General features: G+C 47.3%; 4 protein-coding genes across 10 annotated transcripts; 2 read left to right on the top strand and 2 right to left on the bottom strand.

Annotated features, from left to right (window-relative positions):
* Positions 1-711: 711 nt before the first annotated feature.
* On the top strand, positions 712-19,354 carry LOC120897511 (F-box/LRR-repeat protein 6). Of its 7 annotated transcripts, XM_040302505.1 has the most exons (11): positions 718-1,069; positions 2,535-2,973; positions 3,075-4,285; positions 13,531-13,812; positions 13,883-14,093; positions 14,181-14,350; positions 14,424-14,564; positions 14,700-14,867; positions 14,947-15,179; positions 15,265-15,399; positions 15,613-19,354. In XM_040302505.1, the coding sequence occupies exons 3-11, from the start codon at positions 3,710-3,712 to the stop codon at positions 15,851-15,853; spliced, it is 2,157 nt and encodes a 718-aa protein (XP_040158439.1). In that variant the 5' UTR covers positions 718-1,069; positions 2,535-2,973; positions 3,075-3,709; the 3' UTR covers positions 15,854-19,354. The 7 variants fall into 7 exon arrangements, with proteins under 7 accessions (XP_040158409.1, XP_040158439.1, XP_040158402.1 ...); XM_040302475.1 differs by having other exon boundaries at positions 712-761; positions 2,535-4,285; XM_040302468.1 differs by having other exon boundaries at positions 2,535-4,285.
* On the bottom strand, positions 5,574-7,480 carry LOC120897549. Its single transcript, XM_040302527.1, has 2 exons — positions 7,361-7,480; positions 5,574-7,285 (listed from the first exon to the last, which is right to left on the bottom strand). The coding sequence occupies exons 1-2, from the start codon at positions 7,365-7,367 to the stop codon at positions 5,640-5,642; spliced, it is 1,653 nt and encodes a 550-aa protein (XP_040158461.1). The 5' UTR covers positions 7,368-7,480; the 3' UTR covers positions 5,574-5,639.
* LOC120897566 (protein obstructor-E-like) lies at positions 7,687-8,970 on the top strand. Its single transcript, XM_040302551.1, has 2 exons — positions 7,687-7,821; positions 7,889-8,970. Coding segments are annotated over exons 1-2 (999 nt in total). The 5' UTR covers positions 7,687-7,820; the 3' UTR covers positions 8,887-8,970.
* On the bottom strand, positions 10,278-11,785 carry LOC120897558 (salivary glue protein Sgs-3-like). Its single transcript, XM_040302538.1, has 2 exons — positions 11,655-11,785; positions 10,278-11,544 (listed from the first exon to the last, which is right to left on the bottom strand). The coding sequence occupies exons 1-2, from the start codon at positions 11,659-11,661 to the stop codon at positions 10,430-10,432; spliced, it is 1,122 nt and encodes a 373-aa protein (XP_040158472.1). The 5' UTR covers positions 11,662-11,785; the 3' UTR covers positions 10,278-10,429.
* Positions 19,355-19,358: the final 4 nt, after the last annotated feature.

Raw genomic sequence — 19,358 nt, forward strand, 5'->3', positions numbered from 1 at the left:
TTTGTTTCGTTTAAACAAATATGTATATTTTAAATCCTTTGTTACACAAAATTACACAAAATTTTACACAATTTACTGATAATTCACAATCACTTCACTTAATATTCATTCTTCAATTAACGAATCTAACTTGTGCAGCAGCAATGAGATTATTGCCGGCGTCCGTCTTTGACACTTTGACAAGAGCCGCCTTGTACCGATGTCAAGCATTAAAAAGCTATAAAGTTCCACCAAGTTCAGTACCCCTTCTTAACAAGCCTTCAAGTTCCTTCATGAACCCTACTCATAGTGCTAAACAGCCGCAATGTTCCAAAGAGTACCATGTGCCTGTTAAAAAGCTCCATAGTTCCGCAAAGTACCGTCTATCTCTTAATCAGCCACAAAGTACGACATCGGAACGATTTTTCGTTAAACAGCCCAAATTCAGCTATAAAGTACGAGCTGGCTATTTGGGGTTGTTATCATTTTTCAGTTGAACACCTTTTCTAGTAAAAGGTTTCTTTTTCAGTATTTGTTCAAATATTTTAATGTGTTTATTATTTCCTAACAACAAACACGCTTTTAGAAACAAAATCATTTCCAAGCAGTCCTAATATTATTACCTTCACTGTACTATTTGCCATCTGCTCAAGGGGTATGACACTCAACCTGCTCGCTGGGCCATTCCTACCCCTCCGTGCACACCACTGACAGCGATGGTAAATGTCAACAGTGCAAGAGGAGAAAAATAGTTTGGAAAATCGCATCGCATCGGGCAGAGAGTAATTAGAAACTGAATAGAGTTTTAGTTGCAATTTTCGTTACCACTCTTATCGAGCGTGTGTGTGTTGAGCGTGTGCTGCATCGTATCAGCGTGCTGCGTGCATCTCGAATGTGCAATAAAAGAAGGAACAAAACTTAAGCGCGCCCATCACCAGAACACCACTTTCGTGTGCAAAGTTGTGATGTTCCCGTTTTTTTTTTGCTTGTTGTGTTGACCCTTTCGCGCTTAAGTAAAGCGCAACATCGAAGCGTGCAAAGCAGGGGTGGCGGGGGTGGTGATTGTGTTTATCGCATCGAAGTGGCAACAGTAAGTGATGTTTTTGTTGGTTTTTTTGCATCGAATAAGAAGTTTAATTCAGCCAAAGCCAAAGCCTTCGCCCAAGAGCATCATCGGTTTTCAAATGGTGCAGCTTGTTGTCAAGATTGATTGCGTTACGCTTCCCCCACCGCCTGAACGCATATTAGAGGGAAAAGAAAAAGAGAGAACGAACGCTCACGAAACGAGCGAAGAAGAAAGAGAGAGAGAGAGAGAGAGAGAAAGAGCGCGTAAGCAAACGCGCGATTGTTGTGTGTGCGTACGTGCGTGTGTGTGCAGTGCACAGCGCAATGTTTATATCGTCATCTCGCTCTGACCGCGCTCCAGCGGTACGCATGCTAGAGCGAGCCAATCAGATACAGAACGCGTACAGAGTGGCAAATAGTAATAAGCCTAGGAGAGTTAGAAAATTATTAGGCCACACAAACACACAACACGGCGAACAAGCGGAGCGCCAACACAGCGGCCAACAGTGCGTGTGTGTGTGTCGAAAATTGGTGGTCAAATTAAATTGGACGTTGTGTGTTTTTTTTTCGTTTTGGGTGCAGGCAGTGGCCAGTGGCCAACAAACGTGGCAGCTAGTGCCTGCCGAACGGGAAAAGGTGCGAAGGTACGGGCGCGCGCGTTTCCGTGTGTGTCTTCTCACCTATGCCACCGAAACACACACACACACATACATACACATTAGCAACGCACCCATTAGCACCCGTTGTGCGTTGTGCGATAAGCTCTGATAAGTGTGTGCCCAGAGGTGACAAGATGTGCATACACCCCAACACGGGTGTGTGTGCTGGAACGGCATAAACGTACGTGCATAGAGCTGTTAACCCTGGTGTGTGTGTTCGGTGACAATAAACCAGTGTGGGCTGGTGGAAAACGCTTTTCCAACCAAACGAAAGTGTGTGTGTGTGGCGGCAAATGTGAGCAGGGGGGGAAATTTTCTTGTTTACAATTTATGACATTAGTTTGGGGGAAAAGCGAGAAAATCGCCGTGCAAGCGCGACAGCCAAACCGGAGAGAAAGTGAGCGAGCGCGCACGTAGTGACGCGTGCGAGCGAGACAACCGGTGTAGCGACATTGCGCGCGGATACTTTTCCCCTTGTGTTGCGGTGCGCGGGACCGAGAAAGATAGAGAGAGTGGGAGAGAGCGAGAAAGAGAGTGGTATGTGTGGCTGTTAAAAATCTTGCCGCGTTGCACTGCGAGAGCGTGTGCAATGAGCACGGAAAAGAGACAGAGAGCGTGTGTGTGTGTGTGGGTGAGGGGGAGAAGAAAGTGTGGCACAAGGGGAGGAAGAGTGTGACCGCATCACTACCAACAAATATTTTTGTCTATAAACAGACAGGCACATCCTCGCCGCGAGTGTGTTGTTTTTTTTTTGGTGTGTGGATGGATTTTCGTTTCTAATTTTTCTTTCCCTTAAACTCTTTTTTCTTTTTCCCTTTCTCTTACCTACAGGGTGCAAGTTTTCCCTGCACGAAGGAGTGTGCGTGTGTGTGTCGATTGGGGGAAGAAGAATTTTCCGCAAACAAGTGAAAGTTTCCCGTTTCCATCTCGCTTTCTCGCAGCCCGGAAGCTGTTGATTCTGGTCGAAGGACGTGCCGGAATCCTGGTTCATTTTTTCCCCCCGGAAACACTGTTGCTGCCACGGAAGGGAAGGAAGAAGCTTCCACACACCATGTACCGCTGGGGAAGCTGGTGGTGGGAAGGAAGTGCGTAGCAACCAAGATGCAGGACAGATAGTTTTGTTTTTTTTTGTTGCAATGCCTACTTAAGACAAGTCAAGACAGCGAACCACAGTAACCCCCTCCCTGGCAGGGGCACAAAGGCTCCGTTTGCAAAAGAAAAACACAACCATCACGGAATGCTTCTCAAGTGAGGGTTCCGTTCGTGGAAGGTGATAAACGCTTCAAAGAAAAAGGACACAACCGTACAGCGGCAGAAGTTGTTCAACGTGCAGCATTGATTTTTCCGTTACTGTTTTTTGTTTTGTTTTAGGTGATTTCCGTACGAAATTTGCTTCCCCGGTCTGCAAACCGAAGACGTACGTACTAAAAAACAGTGCCAAAAAACCCCGTACAGGAAAATGTAGTCGTGTCCCTTCTTTTGCATTTGTGCATGCATACTTTGTGAAAGAAAAAAAGAGCGGGCTAACGAACGGCTGGCCGGGTTGTAAGACAAGTGCAATTGCAAAAGTGCAATAACCCAACGGTGGTGCTGCTGCTGCACTGCATACTGAATACACAGGCAACGGTTGGTTATGCATTTTACGAGCCGGAAAGGAAGTAGAATTGAAGTGAATCACAAAGATGTAATGCTGGAGGCAGCGGTAGCGAAGACGGTGATGATTTGCTGGTGAAGTGCGCGTATGGTGAGCATTTGTTTGGGTGGTAGTTTCTGTGGACGCAAGTTTCGGTTAGTTTTATTGAAAAAAAGAGGATTTTAAAGTGTTATAAAGACAAAGGGAGGTAATCATGGATTTGTTGTGTAAGGTGTAGTTAAAACGTAAGAGGTACGCAACGAACCCAGAGACACCGGTGTGCGCCTAGAGCCTAGTGAAACGAGAGCCCAAGAGCCTAGGCTTGCTTCGATTTAGTCCGTGCTGTGCATTGTACATTGGAACGAGCTTCGCCATGGAAACGCTGGCAGAAACGAGCCTTCCGTCGGGGCTGCGGCGCACGGAACCGTCCTCGCTGATACCGACCTCGCCCGAGGGTGAACAGTCGCCCCAGAACAGCGGTTCGATGCTGGCCAACATCATCGGCACCAGCCCGGGCGGTAGCAGCGGTCCGCACCACCACCACCATCTGCTCGAAGATCACTCCCAGTCGTCCCAGGAGGATGGCAGCGGCAGTGTGCTCAGCCCCGGGCCGCATGCCGAACCGGAAGAGACGATCGAGAATATCGAAAAGGAGCTGAGCGAATCGTGCGCCGATACCGACTCACAGCCGGCGCTGGAAGCGGGCCACGGGAAGCGCAGTGGCGGGCAGGGCGCTGCATCCACGTCGGCGGCGGCGGCGGTGGCAGCGGCAGCTGGTGGGAAGGAACAGTCGACGGGTCAGACGCCGTCCGTGTCGAACGGTGCCAGCTTACCGAGGGTGGCCCCGAGTGGTGGCAAGCCGAAGGCGATGCGTGACTTCGACCGGAAGATGAACAAATCGCGGGGGCGACCGAAACGCAAAGCAATGGTGGCCATGTATCAAAGTCAGGTGAGTGATGTTTTACACAATATGTGAATTTAAATTTAGTAATAGGAATCTTTTGCTAGTTGGGTAATCTTTTATCAATCTCTTATGGGTTTGGCTATCGGATATGACCAGCTCAGTCATGCATGTCAGAATATGAGGTACTTGATCTATAGGAGAATTAAATTGAATTAATAATCTACATGGTTTACCACATGGTGTTAGGGGTGGGGCATTATCTACGACTGATAATCAGCATCAGCGACCACTCTGTTTGAAGCAATCGTTTTGGTCCTGCTACTGATATCATACTGGTCTTAGAATTCGGTCTCTGATTCTGAGAACACACCGGATAAAGATCCTGTACCCATCCCAATGCTCTTAAGGAAAATATGCTTAACCCACATAGGTCCTGGAACATATCTTGACCTCAGATTGATCCTCGAGATCCTCGAGGCCTTTAAATTGGTCTTCATAATGGTCTTGGAATTAATCCTGAACCGATATTGGTACTGAAACTACTGATGAACTTACCCTACACTCGCATTTCTCCTGGAATTGATTATAACCTATATAAGATGTGAAACTGATCCTAAACCTATATAAGATGTGAAACTGATCCTAAACTTCAAACCCAGGAACTCAAACCGGTCCTGGTACTAATCCCATAAAGATTCTCGAGCATATCCTGATTTCATGCTGACCCTGGAACTGATCCTGAATTCATACCAGCTTTGGAACTGATCTAGAACACACACTGGTCTTGAAACTGATCCTGAACCGATGTTGAACCCTGGAAATTTCTGAGAACCCATATCAGTCCTTGAACTGATCTCAACCCCATACAGGTCTCTGAATTGATCCTGAGAATTGAATTAACACTAGTCCTGGAGGTCCAACCAGGTCTTGGAACGCATCCTAACCCCATACTGATCCTCAAACTACTCGCGTACTGATTTGGGCTTTTGATATGGTCCTGAACCCATACCGGGACTGATCCTGAAACGTTATCGATCTTGGAAATCAACCTTGATGTATTTCCCTTCAAAAACTATATTTTAACCTGTCTCAGTCAAGGGACGTATAGCATGCCTGTTACAGTCCAGGAAACGAATTTAAAGATATTATTTCATCTTCTCGTAATTGGTATTACTTCGAAGAAACTAAAATAATCCTTGATGTCCTTGATGAACTGTATCTTCAATTCAAAGAATTGCTGCATAAGATCTTATCCAGTTTCTTCTGTTCTTGAATAACTATACTATAGGATACTGAGATATCCCATTCTTACATAGCTGAAGAAAATCCCGGCTAATTGCTTGTATTATTCTTTATTGCTATTGGGCTTCCAGCATGTGTTCATAAATATTCCCCTCCATTACCATTCCGCGTTCGCACACTCGAGCGACTCGTCCGGCGAGCAAGCCTTCTGAGCATCGTCCCACCGATGGCCTGCCGGGCAGCTCAGCAGCTCCACGCATCCCCACTGGCAACCGAAGTACTTGCCGCACTCGTGCGGATGGGCCCAATAGGCAGGCTCCTGCCGACCGGTAACAGCCGGACAGTTGGGATGAATCTTCGCCACCACTGGGTGGTCCACAGCCGGCGCTTCACTAGCGCCTCCCGATCCTTCCGCACCCTCGGAACAGCCCACCCGTTCCGGATAATCACACACGCTGAGCGCCGTGTTGAAATGCAATCCAGCGGGACATGTGATCTCAAAAGCAGTGCCATGATCACACTGATAGTACTTCGTACAGTCCGTTCGATGGCGGAACATGATCGGGTGGGGCCCATTTCGGGTGGGACATTGTGGATGACGGTGCACAACACTGGTTGCACTCTGGCAGACGGCACAGGACGGCGAACCACCATGACCACCGTGAGCTCCACCTGTCACGTGTTCGTTCAGTACCGGTCCATTGCAGTCCACCTTGTCCGGGTAGTCGCACACGCTAAGCCGCGTGTTGAAGTGCAATCCGGCCGGGCACTGGATGAGATAGGCCGTACCATGATCGCACTGGTAGAACTGGGAACAGTCCTTCTCGTTGCGGAACATCACCGGATAGTACCCGTTTGTGCGGGGACAGTTGCCATGCCGTCGGATGACTTGCTTCGCCTGCTGGCAAATGTTGCACGTGGTTTGGTTGCGTTGTCCGGCACCGCTCGCACGCACAAAATCGTACTCTAGTTGGTGTGAAGTGCTTCCTTCATGACTTGAAGTCCTGTTGCGTTGTCCAGCACCGCTGGCACGCACGAAATCGTGCTCTAGCTGGTGCGAACTGCTGTGATGGGAGCTTTCTTCATGGCCTGATGTCCTATTCCGTTGTCCAGCACCGCTTGCACGCACGAAATCGTGCTCCAGCTGGTGCGTATGGCTTCCTTCATGACTTGAAGTCCTGTTGCGTTGTCCAGCACCGCTGGCACGCACGAAATCGTGCTCTAGTTGGTGCGAACTGCTATGATGGGAGCTTTCTTCATGACCTGATGTCCTATTCCGTTGTCCAGCACCACTCGCACGCACGAACTCGTGCTCTAGTTGGTGTGAAGTGCTTCCTTCATGGCTTGAAGTCCTGTTACGTTGTCCGGCACCACTCGCACGCACAAAATCGTGCTCCAGCTGGTGCGAACTGCTGTGATGGGAGCTTTCTTCATGACTTGAAGTCCTATTCCGCTGTCCAGCACCACTCGCACGCACAAAATCGTACTCCAACTGATGTGTATTGCTCGGATCAGAACTTACCGTGGGGCAACGTACTTTCGCAATATTCTCACAAGCGTTCTGTTCCTCGTTGAACCCATATCCTTCAGCGCACAGAAATTCGTACGCAGTGCCCCGGTTGCACTGGTAGAACTTCGCACAGTCGTGCTGATCGCGGAAGTACTTGCGCGGCCCAGTCTGCGCACAATGCGCGTGAGCGTGGAGCTTGTTCCCAGTAGGGAAGCCGCACCTCAGGCACGACTCCTGGGCATTTGCGCTGAACGTCAGGGATGCCAACGCTAGCAGAATTACTATGGGCCAACCTTTATGAGAAGGTGGAAGAAGTTGTTTAAACCTTCTAGAGAGATGCTCTGTTGGAAGGCGACTAAACTACATACCTGACATCTTGATCTCGTTCTTGAGGAGTGCACACCACAGCGACTGTTTTGGAGGCAAGTGTTGAACTCCAGAACCTGTCCGTCAGTATTTATAAGCGCCCTTCAATACCCGGGCTATCACCGAGCAAGGTGACCGCCTGGCTGGCTGAAGAGTTTGCCTTGCCCGTGTCGTAACGAAACACACTCGCGCTGCTTGTGCAATTCTGTTGCACATGCAATCGGATGCCTTTGATCGCCTAATCCCATTCAACGCGTGGACCGCGCCGCGAGATGAAGTGGCCGTCCACACGTGACGCGCTGTGATATCCTGCTCAAGTGTCTTGCCCAAAAGTGTCTTCCCAAACAGATCAGGCAAACCTTTATATAAAGTGGGCTTCTGTGCTACTGTCGAGAATCATAAATCAAAGTGCCAGTGCTGTGAGTACGTTCGTTCGTTCCGGGTAGTCAACCAGTCGTGATCAGTAAGTTCCTTGGATATTGAGCAGATAGTGTGGAGCAGAGGTAAATCATCTTCAACTTCTCTTACAGTGGCAACTGCAATCCCTGTGCTACTACTACTGGTAGTTCTCGGTGCCATCCCATCGCTAACGGCCTGCGAGCATGGATCTCGTGCCGCCCTAGCATCTAACTGGCTTTCGATCATGCCTAACCACTGGATGTGCGCCATCCCGAAGACATCCACACTCTTCCCGCACTACAGCGATTGTACTCGCTACTACGAGTGTGTCTGCAACGATGCGTACGAGTACGAATGTCCGGACGGGTTACGGTTCAACCCTCGCAAACTGCGCTGCGAAGAGTCACCTCTGTGCCCGGAAGCTGGCGCTGGTGTGGACCCTGAACAAGGTCCACCAGAGCCGCAAACGGACTGCGAGGAGGCATCGCGTGTCGCCGTAGCTTCCGATTGGCTTTCGATAATGCCCAATCACTGGATGTGTGAGATTCCGAAGACATCCACACTCTTCCCGCACTACAGCGACTGTACCCGCTACTACAAGTGTGTCTGCAACACTGCGTACGAGTACGAATGTCCGGAAGGGTTAGGTTTTAATCAGCGCACGCTACGCTGTGAAAAGTCCTCTCACTGTGCTGGTGCTGAAGAGGAAGAAGCGAACCACTCACCCGCCGTGCCGGACCATGGTGCACTGGACCCGCGCTGTCCATCGCGCGAATCGGTAAAGGCGTGGACGGACGAGCAGAACTGCTCCAAGTACTATCAGTGCGCCGGTGGGCAGGTGTTGGACATGCACTGTCCTGAATCGCTGGTGTACGATAGTGCGGCGAAACGGTGCACATTGCCGAACCCGGACAAGTGCTGTGCACCGGTACCGGCAGCACCGGTACTGGAGAGGGAGGAAGTACCGGTACCGGTGGAACCGACACTGGAAGAGCAGGAAGAGCAGGAAGAGGTGGCGCAACAGGAGGAGGAACAAGCGGAGGAACAAGCGGAAGAACAAGAGCAGGAGCACGAGGAAGAGGAGCAGTCCGAAGGGTTCTGGGGTCGGCTGCAGTCTTGGTTCGGTTAAGACGCGAAGAAGGCGCAATGATCACCGACTGTTGAACTGTATATGAACCGTTAATAAAGTGGAATAATTTATTTAAAGCAAGAAGAAGTAGGTGCCATGTGTCGATGTTCAGCAAACATAAAAAAGGGGTAGAGAATCAATCAAACAACGCAGTAAAGACCACGCATTCGACACGATTTGTGTGTTACCCAGAATCGGCTTATCTGCGCTACAATGTAGCAGCCTCTTGAGATGACACTTAATAGTGATAGAACCAAACCGCAAACCTCTGGTAAAACCATAACCACGAACGTGTGTTGTACGGTGGTCGTGTGCGCTGTGCGTGATCAGCATTTGCTCCCTCTCCCTGCGTTTATTACGCGATTGTTTACGTATTATTTTTATCCTTTAATTGCGCTGGGCTATCTTGGATTCTTTCAAAGTCGCTATAAAAATAAGCAAGCGCTATACAACATCATGATGGCAAGTTTTATGGCCTAAGAGGCTTTACTCATCGTAAATGATGGTACTGAACTGGAATTAATAAATTCTTTTTTAATTCTTAAAAATAAAGTGATTTTTGTTCGGCCGGGTTTATTCGGTTTGATTGGAGATTAATTAATCATGAACCCATATCGATCTTCGCGCTGATTCTAAAACATGTCCCGATCTCAAATCGGAAACAGGCTCAGAATACACATAGGTCAAAGAACTTATATCACATCCATGTTGGTTCTGAGGCGGTATCTCAAGTCCATAACGATCCTGGAACTGATCCCGCATCCATACCGGTAATGAGATTGATCCTTAAGGAATAGCGACGCGGAACTAATCCTGATCATGATCTGTCATGATCAGAGACTGAAGTCATCCCGAACCCATACCGGTTCTGAAACTGATCGCGAACCCATAGCTATCTTCGCACTGGTCCTGAATGCCCATTAAAGACATGAGAAAAATCTCACTCGATTCGGTAATCAGACTAAATCAGAGTACAACGGATATGTTTATATTGATTTGGATATTTAATTTACTCTCTTTTAGATTCATATAAGTAATGCATGTCACAAATCCGCTGTACTACTATTCCTTTGCGATTCAACTGTTTTTTTGGCTAGCCAAATCTATTTGAGGGCTTATCCATAAATTACGTAATAAGAGATGAATTGAAGCAACTCCTCTCTATGAAGCACGTAATGGTTTGGCATCTTTCGATAAACAAAGTACTGTTATCCTTGTTTTACTTGTGGAGTTCGGAACTATTTAAAATAAAAAGTTCAGTTTTTGGAGCTCCATGTTTTGTTTGGAGTAATAAAATTTTGATAAAAATACAGTAATTTACTTACTGGTTGGGCTCTCTCGTTATATATAGAAATTATTCTATTCACCAAAAAAAAAACAATAGAAAATAATTACTATGTTATGCTTATTTCTTTTCTTATATTTCTTATCGCGTGTCATTTGCGTCACTTCCTCTGCCATAAAATGCCCAACTTACTAGTATGTTTCGTCATTAAGCTATAATTAAACACTACTCGTTAGACACTTCACCTGCACACAACACTCATGGCTTGGGATATGGCCAAGCTTTGAGCGGTGGTGACGTCGATGTCGTCGATTGCCACATGTTCGGTGCTGGCGGGATGTCCGGACAACCGCACTGTGAGCTGGAGTAGCTATCGCAGCGCTTCTGCTGATCGTTCCAGTACAGCCCGTCGGGACATTTGAACTCCTTGACGCAGCCTTCGAGGCAACCGTAGTACCGGGAACAGTCGGTACCGTGCGCCCAGTAGTTCGGCAGCGTCGCCCCGGGCGGTGGACAGTGCGGATCGGTGGGATGCGGTGTTGAGGGGGGTTCGCTAGTTGTTGGAGGGTACGCTGTAGTGTAATCCGTTGTTGTTGTGGTTGTTGGATCCGTCCATACTGTTGTCGTTGTTGTTGTTGGTGGTGGTGGTGGTAGGTCGCTCCATGTTGTTGTGGTTGTTGGAGCATGCGTTGTTGTTGTGGCTGTTGGATCTATCCATACTGTTGTCGTTGTTGTTGGTGGTGGTGGTGGTAGGTCGCTCCATGTTGTTGTGGTTGTTGGAGCAGGCGTTGTTGTTGTGGCTGTTGGATCAGTCCATACTGTTGTCGTTGTTGTTGTTGGTGGTGGTGGTTGGTCGCTCCATGTTGTTGTGGTTGTTGGAGCAGACCATGTTGTTGGATCAGTCCATACTGGTGTAGTTGTTGTGATTGTTGGATCAGTCCATTGTGATGGTGTTGTTGGAGCACTCGTTGTAGTTGTTGTTGGAAATTTTGTTGTAGTAGTAGCCTCCGTTGTTGTGGTGGTAATCCAATCAGTGGTTGTAGTGGTTGTCGGCCTTAATGTTGTAGTTGTCGGCCTTAATGTCGTCGTGGTCTGATCTCCCGGCGACTGGGACTCACATTTCGCATTCACGGGAAAGTCACACACATCGATGGCGACGTTAAAGTGTAGCCCGGCAGGACACTCATACTCCCATGCGTCCTTCATGTGGCATTCGTAGAACCGGCTGCAGTTCGTCGGATGAATAAAATAGTGCGGCAACGGTCCCTGCATCTCCGGACAGTTCGGATGGTTCGGGATCACTTCGCCCGGTTCCGCCCGGGCACTGACGGCAAGCAGCACCAGCCCCAGTGCAACGTATTTCATTGCCGCTGCTGTGGATGGAGTTTGAAATGAGTGTTTAATACGAGTGTAGTTGTAACTTCACACACTTTTAGCGATCACTATGCTACACAAATCAAAACAGAAGCGTTCGGACACGTACCGATCATGCTGGCTGTTGTTGGCTGCTTCGAGGAAGTCACTGTTAACACGACGCTCTCAATGATCCACTCCTGTGCCCAATACTGACGCTCCAGCCGGCTGGGAGAATAGATTTTTATATGTTTCTATTTGCCACTCGGGGATGATTAAGGCCGCTGCCGTAAGATAATGTCCATTCCCATATCTCGAGTGGCCTGAACCCTCTCGGCTGGGCTCTAAAGGATGGTAAACAGTTTTCAATTCAATCTACACTTATCGGAGGGGATTCCACCAGCCCGGAACAAAGGACGCGGGATCTTCTGATATGCCACGGGACATGATTTGTTGCAAAAGCGGGGTCAGATGCATCACGAGCAGCAATGATATGGTGCGTGCTGCGTTTAGTCACCATTAGAGCATCTTATCGATCGACTTACTTAATTGAACTGTAAATTGACTTTTCAACCACTCAACAATCGGGTGGTTAGAAAGTGTAACAGGTTTTCTGTTTGGACAGTGAGCTACAGTTTTATGGCTTACGATGACGGAGATTTTTTTCGTTTTCGTTGCTCAAGTACGCTAAAGTGCGACATCGCGCTAATCCGGTTACGATCAAGCATCGTAATCGTGGAATTTATTATAGGTTAAGAATGTGATCATAAATTGGCCTCTCTCTTTACTAGTTAAGCTGGCATAAATCCGGAGTCGACTCCGATCTGACTCTGACAATTTCGGAACCGACTGCTGAATTGTCGTTCAGAATTGTCTGGAGCCGTTCAGAATCGCTCGGATTCACCAAGAGTCGTTCAATTCGTTCCGAGTAGTCCGGAGTCTTCTGGAGTCGTCCGGAATTCGTCCGGAGTTGTCCGGAACTCGTCCAGAGTCGGTCGAAGTCGTCCAGAGTCGTCCGGAGCCGTTCGTAGTCATCCGGAGTCGTCCGGAATCGTCCGAAATCGTCCGAAATCGTCCGGAGTCGTCCGGAGTCGTCTGGAGTCGTCCGGAGTCTCCCGAGTCTTCCGAGTCGTCTGGAGTCGTCTGGAGTCGTCTGAGGTCGTTTGAAGTCGTCCGTAGTCGTCCAGAGTCGTCCGGAGCCGTTCGTAGTCATCCGAAGTCGTCCGGGGTCGTCCGGAGTCGTCCGAAATCGTCCGGAGTTGTCCGGAGTCGTCCGGAGTCTCCCGAGTCTTCCGAGTCGTCTGGAGTCTCTGGAGTCGTATGGAGTCTCCGGAGTCGTCTGGAGTCTCCGGAGTCGTCTGGAGTCTCCGGAGTGGTCCGAAGTCGTCCGAAGTCGTCCAGAGTCGTCTGGAATGATTAGGAGTAATCCGGAGTCGCCCGGAGTCCTCTGGAGTTGTCCGGAGTCTGAACAAAACAAAACACAACGAAATGAAATCCCTGATCACAAGCATATTAGCATATTTCCGGACGACTCTGGACTACTCCAGACTACTCCAGACAACTTTGGACGACTCCGAACGAATCCTGAACGACTTCGGACGTTTCTGGAAGACTCCAACTCGGGCAAAACTAGCGGTTCCCATTTTGCCGCTGTCGCATTAGAACTAACAATAGTCGGAGTCGAATCGGAGTCTTGGGTGTGCTCTAGAGAGCATATACAGGGTTTTCAACGAGTTATTGGTCGGTTCCCAGAATTTTTTGGTTCAATTGTATTTATATCCAATCAGACGATACCAATAAATTATGAGAACAAACCAAAAATCTTTGAGATACGATGAATAAATCGTGGGACAAGCCCAAAAAAATATAGGATCCGACCAATAAATCGTGGAAACCCTGTAACTACTCTTTACAACAATTTATGTAATTAACGCATTGAAAACAGTCAATTCTACCGATCCCTAATAAATTATTTGTTTGTGTTTTTCCCAATTCTCCTTCACCAGATAAGTGAAAACAAAATCGGAATTAAGCTGTGTATAAAGAAAGCATCTGATGCGACAGTACAACCAAAGAAACCGATCCGCAAGCGTGCCCGTAAACCCAGGAGCCTTAACGAGGATAGCTCGGACGAGACGTCGCCGGAGAAGCGCAACCGGCGGACCGAGAAGCCGAGGCCGAAGAAAACGAACAACAACACCGAGAAGCGGAGCGCGGAGGAAGCGTACACACCGCCCAAGGATCAGAGCGTCTGGGCGAACGGGCTGCCCGAGTCGGTGCTGTATACGGTAAGCCCGTACGGTGCAGAGAGCGACCATTCGCTAGCAAAATTTCTAAACCATTCATTGCTCTTTTCAGATTTTCAAAAACGCCGTCCAGGAGGAGGGCTGCCTACCGACGCTGATCCGCCTGTCGGAGGTGTGCACGGCCTGGTACAAGGTGTCACAGCAGTGCTCCCTGTGGCGCACCGTCGATCTTGGCACGTGGGGCAGGGATCGGTTTAAGACGGAACCGCGGCTCAAGTGGCTGATCGAGAACCGGCTCCAGCATGCGACCGAAGTCGGGCTGGGTAAGCTTTGTTTGCTCCGCTGGCCTCGTCGTGTAGTGCTAGCTATAATATTATTGGCTCTTCTTCACTCGTGTTTTTTTTTCACAGCAAACTGGAAGGTGACGAACGTGCAGTGCGTGCTGGACAAGCTGCTGGAGGCGGCGCCCGGGCTGACCACCATTTCGCTCGCCGGCTGGAAGGCGCTCTCCACCGACCATCTGATGTTTTTGGTGCAACACTTTAAAAGCCTCCGCAATCTCGACCTCAGCTCCGTCAACGTAAGTCATGCTGGTGTGGGAGTAGTGGCAGCAACTGTGTTTTTAAACCAATTTATTCATTTGTTTTGTATAGGCTGAAGTGAACGCCAACAAGACGGCCGTCGGTCAGACGTCCCTGTGCAATGCCATCAAGGAAATGGGCAGCCGGCTTACCCACCTGCATCTGGCCCACAATCGGCTCAGCGGCATACCGCAGATCGTGAAAGCCCTCGCGGTAAGTGTGTCAAGTGTGTTGAAATCAAAGATGGTGCTTGAAAACACTTTCAAGGGTGCATTCTTACCGGTTGTGTCATCCAATGGAATTTGATTGGTTTGTTTCCGTTTTTTTTTTCTTCTTGCAATCAAATAGACGCACTGTCCGAATCTGCTACTGCTGGATCTGTCCAACGTCAACACGGTGGCCATGTCGCACGGCATACTGCATATCGAGCAGCTGCAGCACGGCTGCCAGAAGCTGAAGGTGCTTCGGATAACCAACTCGCACATCAACCTCAGCACGGCCTCGCTGCAGGAGCAGGTGCGTGGTTGTTCGCTACCGGAAAGCATACAGCAACACGCTGTAACCTATTTCCCTCTTCTTTTTCCCCCCTTTGCAGATGGAATCGCCCGGCTTTCCCGAGCTGGAGGAGCTGTCCGTGGCGTCGCTCGCGGACGAGGCGCGCCTCTTTAACGACGAGTTTCTGCAGCGCATTCTGAAAACCAGTACAAAGCTAACGCTGCTAGACGTGCGCGGTTGCGCGCGCCTAACGCACGACAGCCTGATCCGGCTGCCGACCTGGGACTTGAAGCATCTCTTCCTGTCCGGCTGCTCGATTAACCGCGACATGGGGTAGGCGATCAGGCGTGTGGTCAGGACTTTAGTTCCATCTTTAACGCATTCTTTCTCTCTTTCTCTCTCTAATCGCAAATAACAGTGCCGGGCTGGAGCTGATCGCGTCGAAATGGGCGCACAGCTTGATCGAGTTCGATCTGGCGTGGGCAAGCGCTACCAAACCGCTGGACGATGCGCTGAAAGCACTCGCGGACAAGGGTTCCGAATCGCCATTGAAGTGAGTGTCGGTGTTATATCACCTTTCCCCCTCATGCTGTACCGTCTATAGGAAAAGGCTTAGCCTGCTTGTGGCTTTCCGGTGCACTTGCCCGCAAAACCCTATATATTTCCTTTGGCATTAGATGACGCGACCGATGTATTTAGTGGTGAAGTGTTGGTGGATTAAAATGCCCGCTAAATTGGTTTTTTTTGCTTCATCCCCTCCATACAGGTACCTCAATCTATGTGGATCGTCGGTTTCGCTAGAGGCAGTGAAGGAGGTGCTCGCCAACTGTCCGCACATTAATGCCATCAATCTCGCCTCGTGCCGGGGGCTGCCGCGGGGCGTCAAGCGACTGCTGCAGGGCGCACAGGAGATTGCCGAGCTGCGGGAAAACTTGGGCGTTACGCTCAAGTGTGCCCCCCGGGGGGCGCAATCGGCGCTCGCCCCCTCCTCTCCCACAGACACCTAAGCGTCCTTTTTTCCCCTGCTCCTCGTTTGTGTGCAATCTGTTTACCGGCACCCTGAGCGAATCACCTTTCCGTGCACATAGAATACGTTGTAAAGTAAGTTCGATGGTGTGTGATAAGCAGCAGCAGCTCCAGCGTGTGCGCGCGACTCGGATCAAATTATGGTGGCATTATATCAGTGAGTGTGTGTGTGTGGGTGTGTCTCTCTGACGGAGACAGCAGTTGCCCGTTTTGCGGTTTTGTGCGGTGGGAGGCAATCGTTTCCCTCCCATTGTTGGCATTTTTTGTAACATATTTATATTGCAGGTGGCTATCGAAGCACCATTTGTTTGTAATTAGTTGCGCAGTGCGCATAGGCAGTGGTGGATAGAACGGGGTGGCTTAATATTTTCACTAGTTGTAGTACACTCCGCTTCGCCGCTACCATCGGTGTGCACACACATCCGATGCGTTGAATCGAGGGTGCTGTGTACAGCGTGTACAGTGTAATGCTTCATCAAACCTCTAGCTATCAAAAGACAAACTAAAAAGCGTGTTAAACTTTGCTACCTTTTTTTCTGTACCGTAGTGCTGCGCTCGTGTGTGCGCTTCTAGTAAGTTGTAGCAAGTTTGAAGGAATTCGTGCAATTGTCCCAAAACCCTTTCGCGGCTTTTCTCCCTCACCCGCTTTACACAAATTTAAGCAGCAACAGGTGTACCTTTATCGTTCTTTTTTACCAGTAGTACCTATACAGAGTGGCAGGCAACACACTAGCTCACAAGCTATTTGCTATTATGCGCTACAAATTTTACAAACGCTCAAAACGATCTCAAATCTCAACCAGAGACCAGCTGATCTTATCAACTGATCTTATTTACCTGTTGGATGGATTTTACTTTTTCTTTTAAACAAATTTGGGCTTGTTGTATTGTTGTACATCATCTGGTAGGCAAACAAAACCGATTCTAAACAAAAAAGCTAACATAAAATGCAACAGGGTAACAAACTAAAAACCAGTGTAGATTTGCAGGGACGAGATAGGAGAATTTGGAAGAGTTTCCTTGCTAGATCGGAATCGTTTCTATGGACGTCCCTCTCTCCTGCTTCTTGACAAACAAAAATGCATTTTAAACGCGCTCGCAGCTTGTAAATTACGTCCTTTTGCGTGGGTCCCCTTTCGCGATCCTTCACGTAGTGAGAGTGTAGACATTCAGGGGTTGATAATTGGCAGCAAACGGCTTTTTTGCTTTTATTTTTAAAGCTGCGGTATCATTGATCTCCACCATGTGAAGCTTAAATCAGTATGGATTTATTTTGCTCTGCAAGGAATCTCAACCAAGTATTAGAAACTTTAGAAATTTGGCAATTTAGTGCAATGTTTTGATTTTAGTTAAAACAATTTTTTTTAATTCTTTTACCGTCATTTTTGTCGGCTTTTAAAGTACAAGAAGCGTCATTGTGTAAAATGTTTCATCAATATTTTTAAATCGCACGAAGCTATACTAACTGTGTGACCTTCTTTTCAATTAAAACATAATTCAAATTATGTGTATGAATCTTGTATACCCTTGATGCAAAAAGGGCTTTTTAATGTATGATGCACCTCAAAATATTGCGTTATTTAGTTACATTTTGTGCGCAAAATTCAATCATTTTGCTATCAATTGTAGCAGAATGTCAGTGTTTTTTTTTAAACTTATAAATCAGAATTAAACCCCTGGGTGTGATAATGTATTACCTGTAACTCAACTGAACCATTCCTGGCCAACGCGACCCTGTGCTGCTTACGTCATACACGTGTTGTTTGCTTTTGATTTTTGCTCTCCAACCCGCGTATCTTCTCATACACTTCGTGAAGGATTCGCAATGACCACGAACGCATAGAAAGGGTTTTTGATTTGTTTTTTTAAGTAAACCAATGTTGCAATAATGATTTGTTTGCGGAACCGATTAATTAGTAACAAATAGTGGCCGTCGGCAGCGTCCCAATTTTCTGTTACTCCATTCTGTGCGTAAATATCAGTTAACAAACATATTCACGGAAGAGAAAGGGAGATAGACTAAAAAGAAGAAAAAAAAGAAACAGTTTCTTTAACATACAAGTAATGGTAGAAGTATAAGTATAGTAAACACTGCTGTATCGAGGCGCGTAGTGTGTGGTAAGAGAATGAGGTAAGAATGGATAAGTAAGGCATATTAAATTGTTATTACAAAGTGATTGTAGTATTCATCTTGAAGTTAAACAGTGGGCACAAAACGGTCAAGTGATTTTGTGTGTATGTGTGAACGAGAGAGTAACAGAGTGATTGTGTGTGTGTGTCTGAGAAAAATATAAAAAAAACATGATAAGAATAGGAAGAAACACTTTCAAATAATGGTTAAGGATGGATGGGAGAGTTGAAAGAGGTTTTTTTTCACAAAAATGAAGTAAAATTCAGTTCTAATCACTTTCCCACAAGTGCTTAGCAACATGAATGAAGATAGCAGAGAGAAGGGAGCGATGAACTGGGACAGGACAAAAGACCGCGAGCCAAAACGGAGCCACGTGGAGGTACGGGAACTCCTTCCGCCTCAAATGTCCCCTTTCCGTTGCGATACAAAAAATGACAAAAATACGTAGAAAAACAACCAAGAGAGAGAGTGTAGAGAGTGTAGCTAAAGGAAAAAAAGAAAAACAAATGATTACCCTCATCCCAGTTTTGAATCGTCATCATCATCATCCCCACACACACTGTCCGACGCGGGGTCAACGTTTACAAAGAGAAACCAGGTTCGCACACCGCCGTCGTTAACGTTGTAATTTATTTTGTTGGCTGCAGCTAGGCAGCATTATTGTAGCAGTGTAAGGTATTTGAAATAGTAAGTGCTAAAAAGCTAAGCGAAATGAAACCAGTAAGCAACAAACAAACTAATAAAACAAAACAAAACAAAAAGGAAACGAACGTAAAGGATCAACAGAGGATTTCTTTGTTAGCAATGTGTGTTTTACTGTTGAGAGGAGTGAAAACGAAACAAACCAGCAAAAAGGAAGAGCAAAAGGAATGAAAACAGTAAGCAAAGTGTGGTAGAAATACAAAAACAAGAACCACACACACACACATACATGGCACAAGTGCTGAAAGAAGCAATTTAAACACGTTTTAGTTGACAAAATGAAACACACACACTGGAGCAAATATTAAAACAAAGGAAGGTAGAAATAGAAGAAGAAAAAAACTATTTTATAAATCATTTCCCCTTCCGGTAATGGTAACAAGCAAGCAAACAAACAAACAAACAAATCCCACTTACAAAGTGTGCGTGCGTGTGTGTGCGTGTGGCAAGTTGTCTAATTAGTAGGAAGAAAGTGCAAATGCAGCCCAGCAGGGAAGGTAAATTGCGAGAAAATTATTATTATTATTATTACTATTCTTAATAAGATTATTATTATTATTATCGCTATGATAATTATTAGTATAGTTTCGTTTTAGACTTATTGGAAAAAAATATATTATTGAATAAATGTGTTTTATACAAAGTGAAACTAC

This window comes from Anopheles arabiensis, chromosome 2, assembly GCF_016920715.1.
Source record: "Anopheles arabiensis isolate DONGOLA chromosome 2, AaraD3, whole genome shotgun sequence".
In the NCBI taxonomy this organism is placed as follows: Eukaryota; Metazoa; Arthropoda; class Insecta; order Diptera; family Culicidae; genus Anopheles; species Anopheles arabiensis.

Excerpts from the sequence above, each read along its gene's own strand:
- LOC120897511 (XM_040302475.1), top strand. The coding sequence starts at position 3,710 with ATGGAAACGCTGGCAGAAACGAGCCTTCCGTCGGGGCTGCGGCGCACG. Across the intron at positions 4,286-13,530 it reads TGGCCATGTATCAAAGTCAG|ATAAGTGAAAACAAAATCGG; the intron begins GTGAGTGATGTT and ends CTCCTTCACCAG. Across the intron at positions 14,565-14,699 it reads AGATCGTGAAAGCCCTCGCG|ACGCACTGTCCGAATCTGCT; the intron begins GTAAGTGTGTCA and ends GCAATCAAATAG.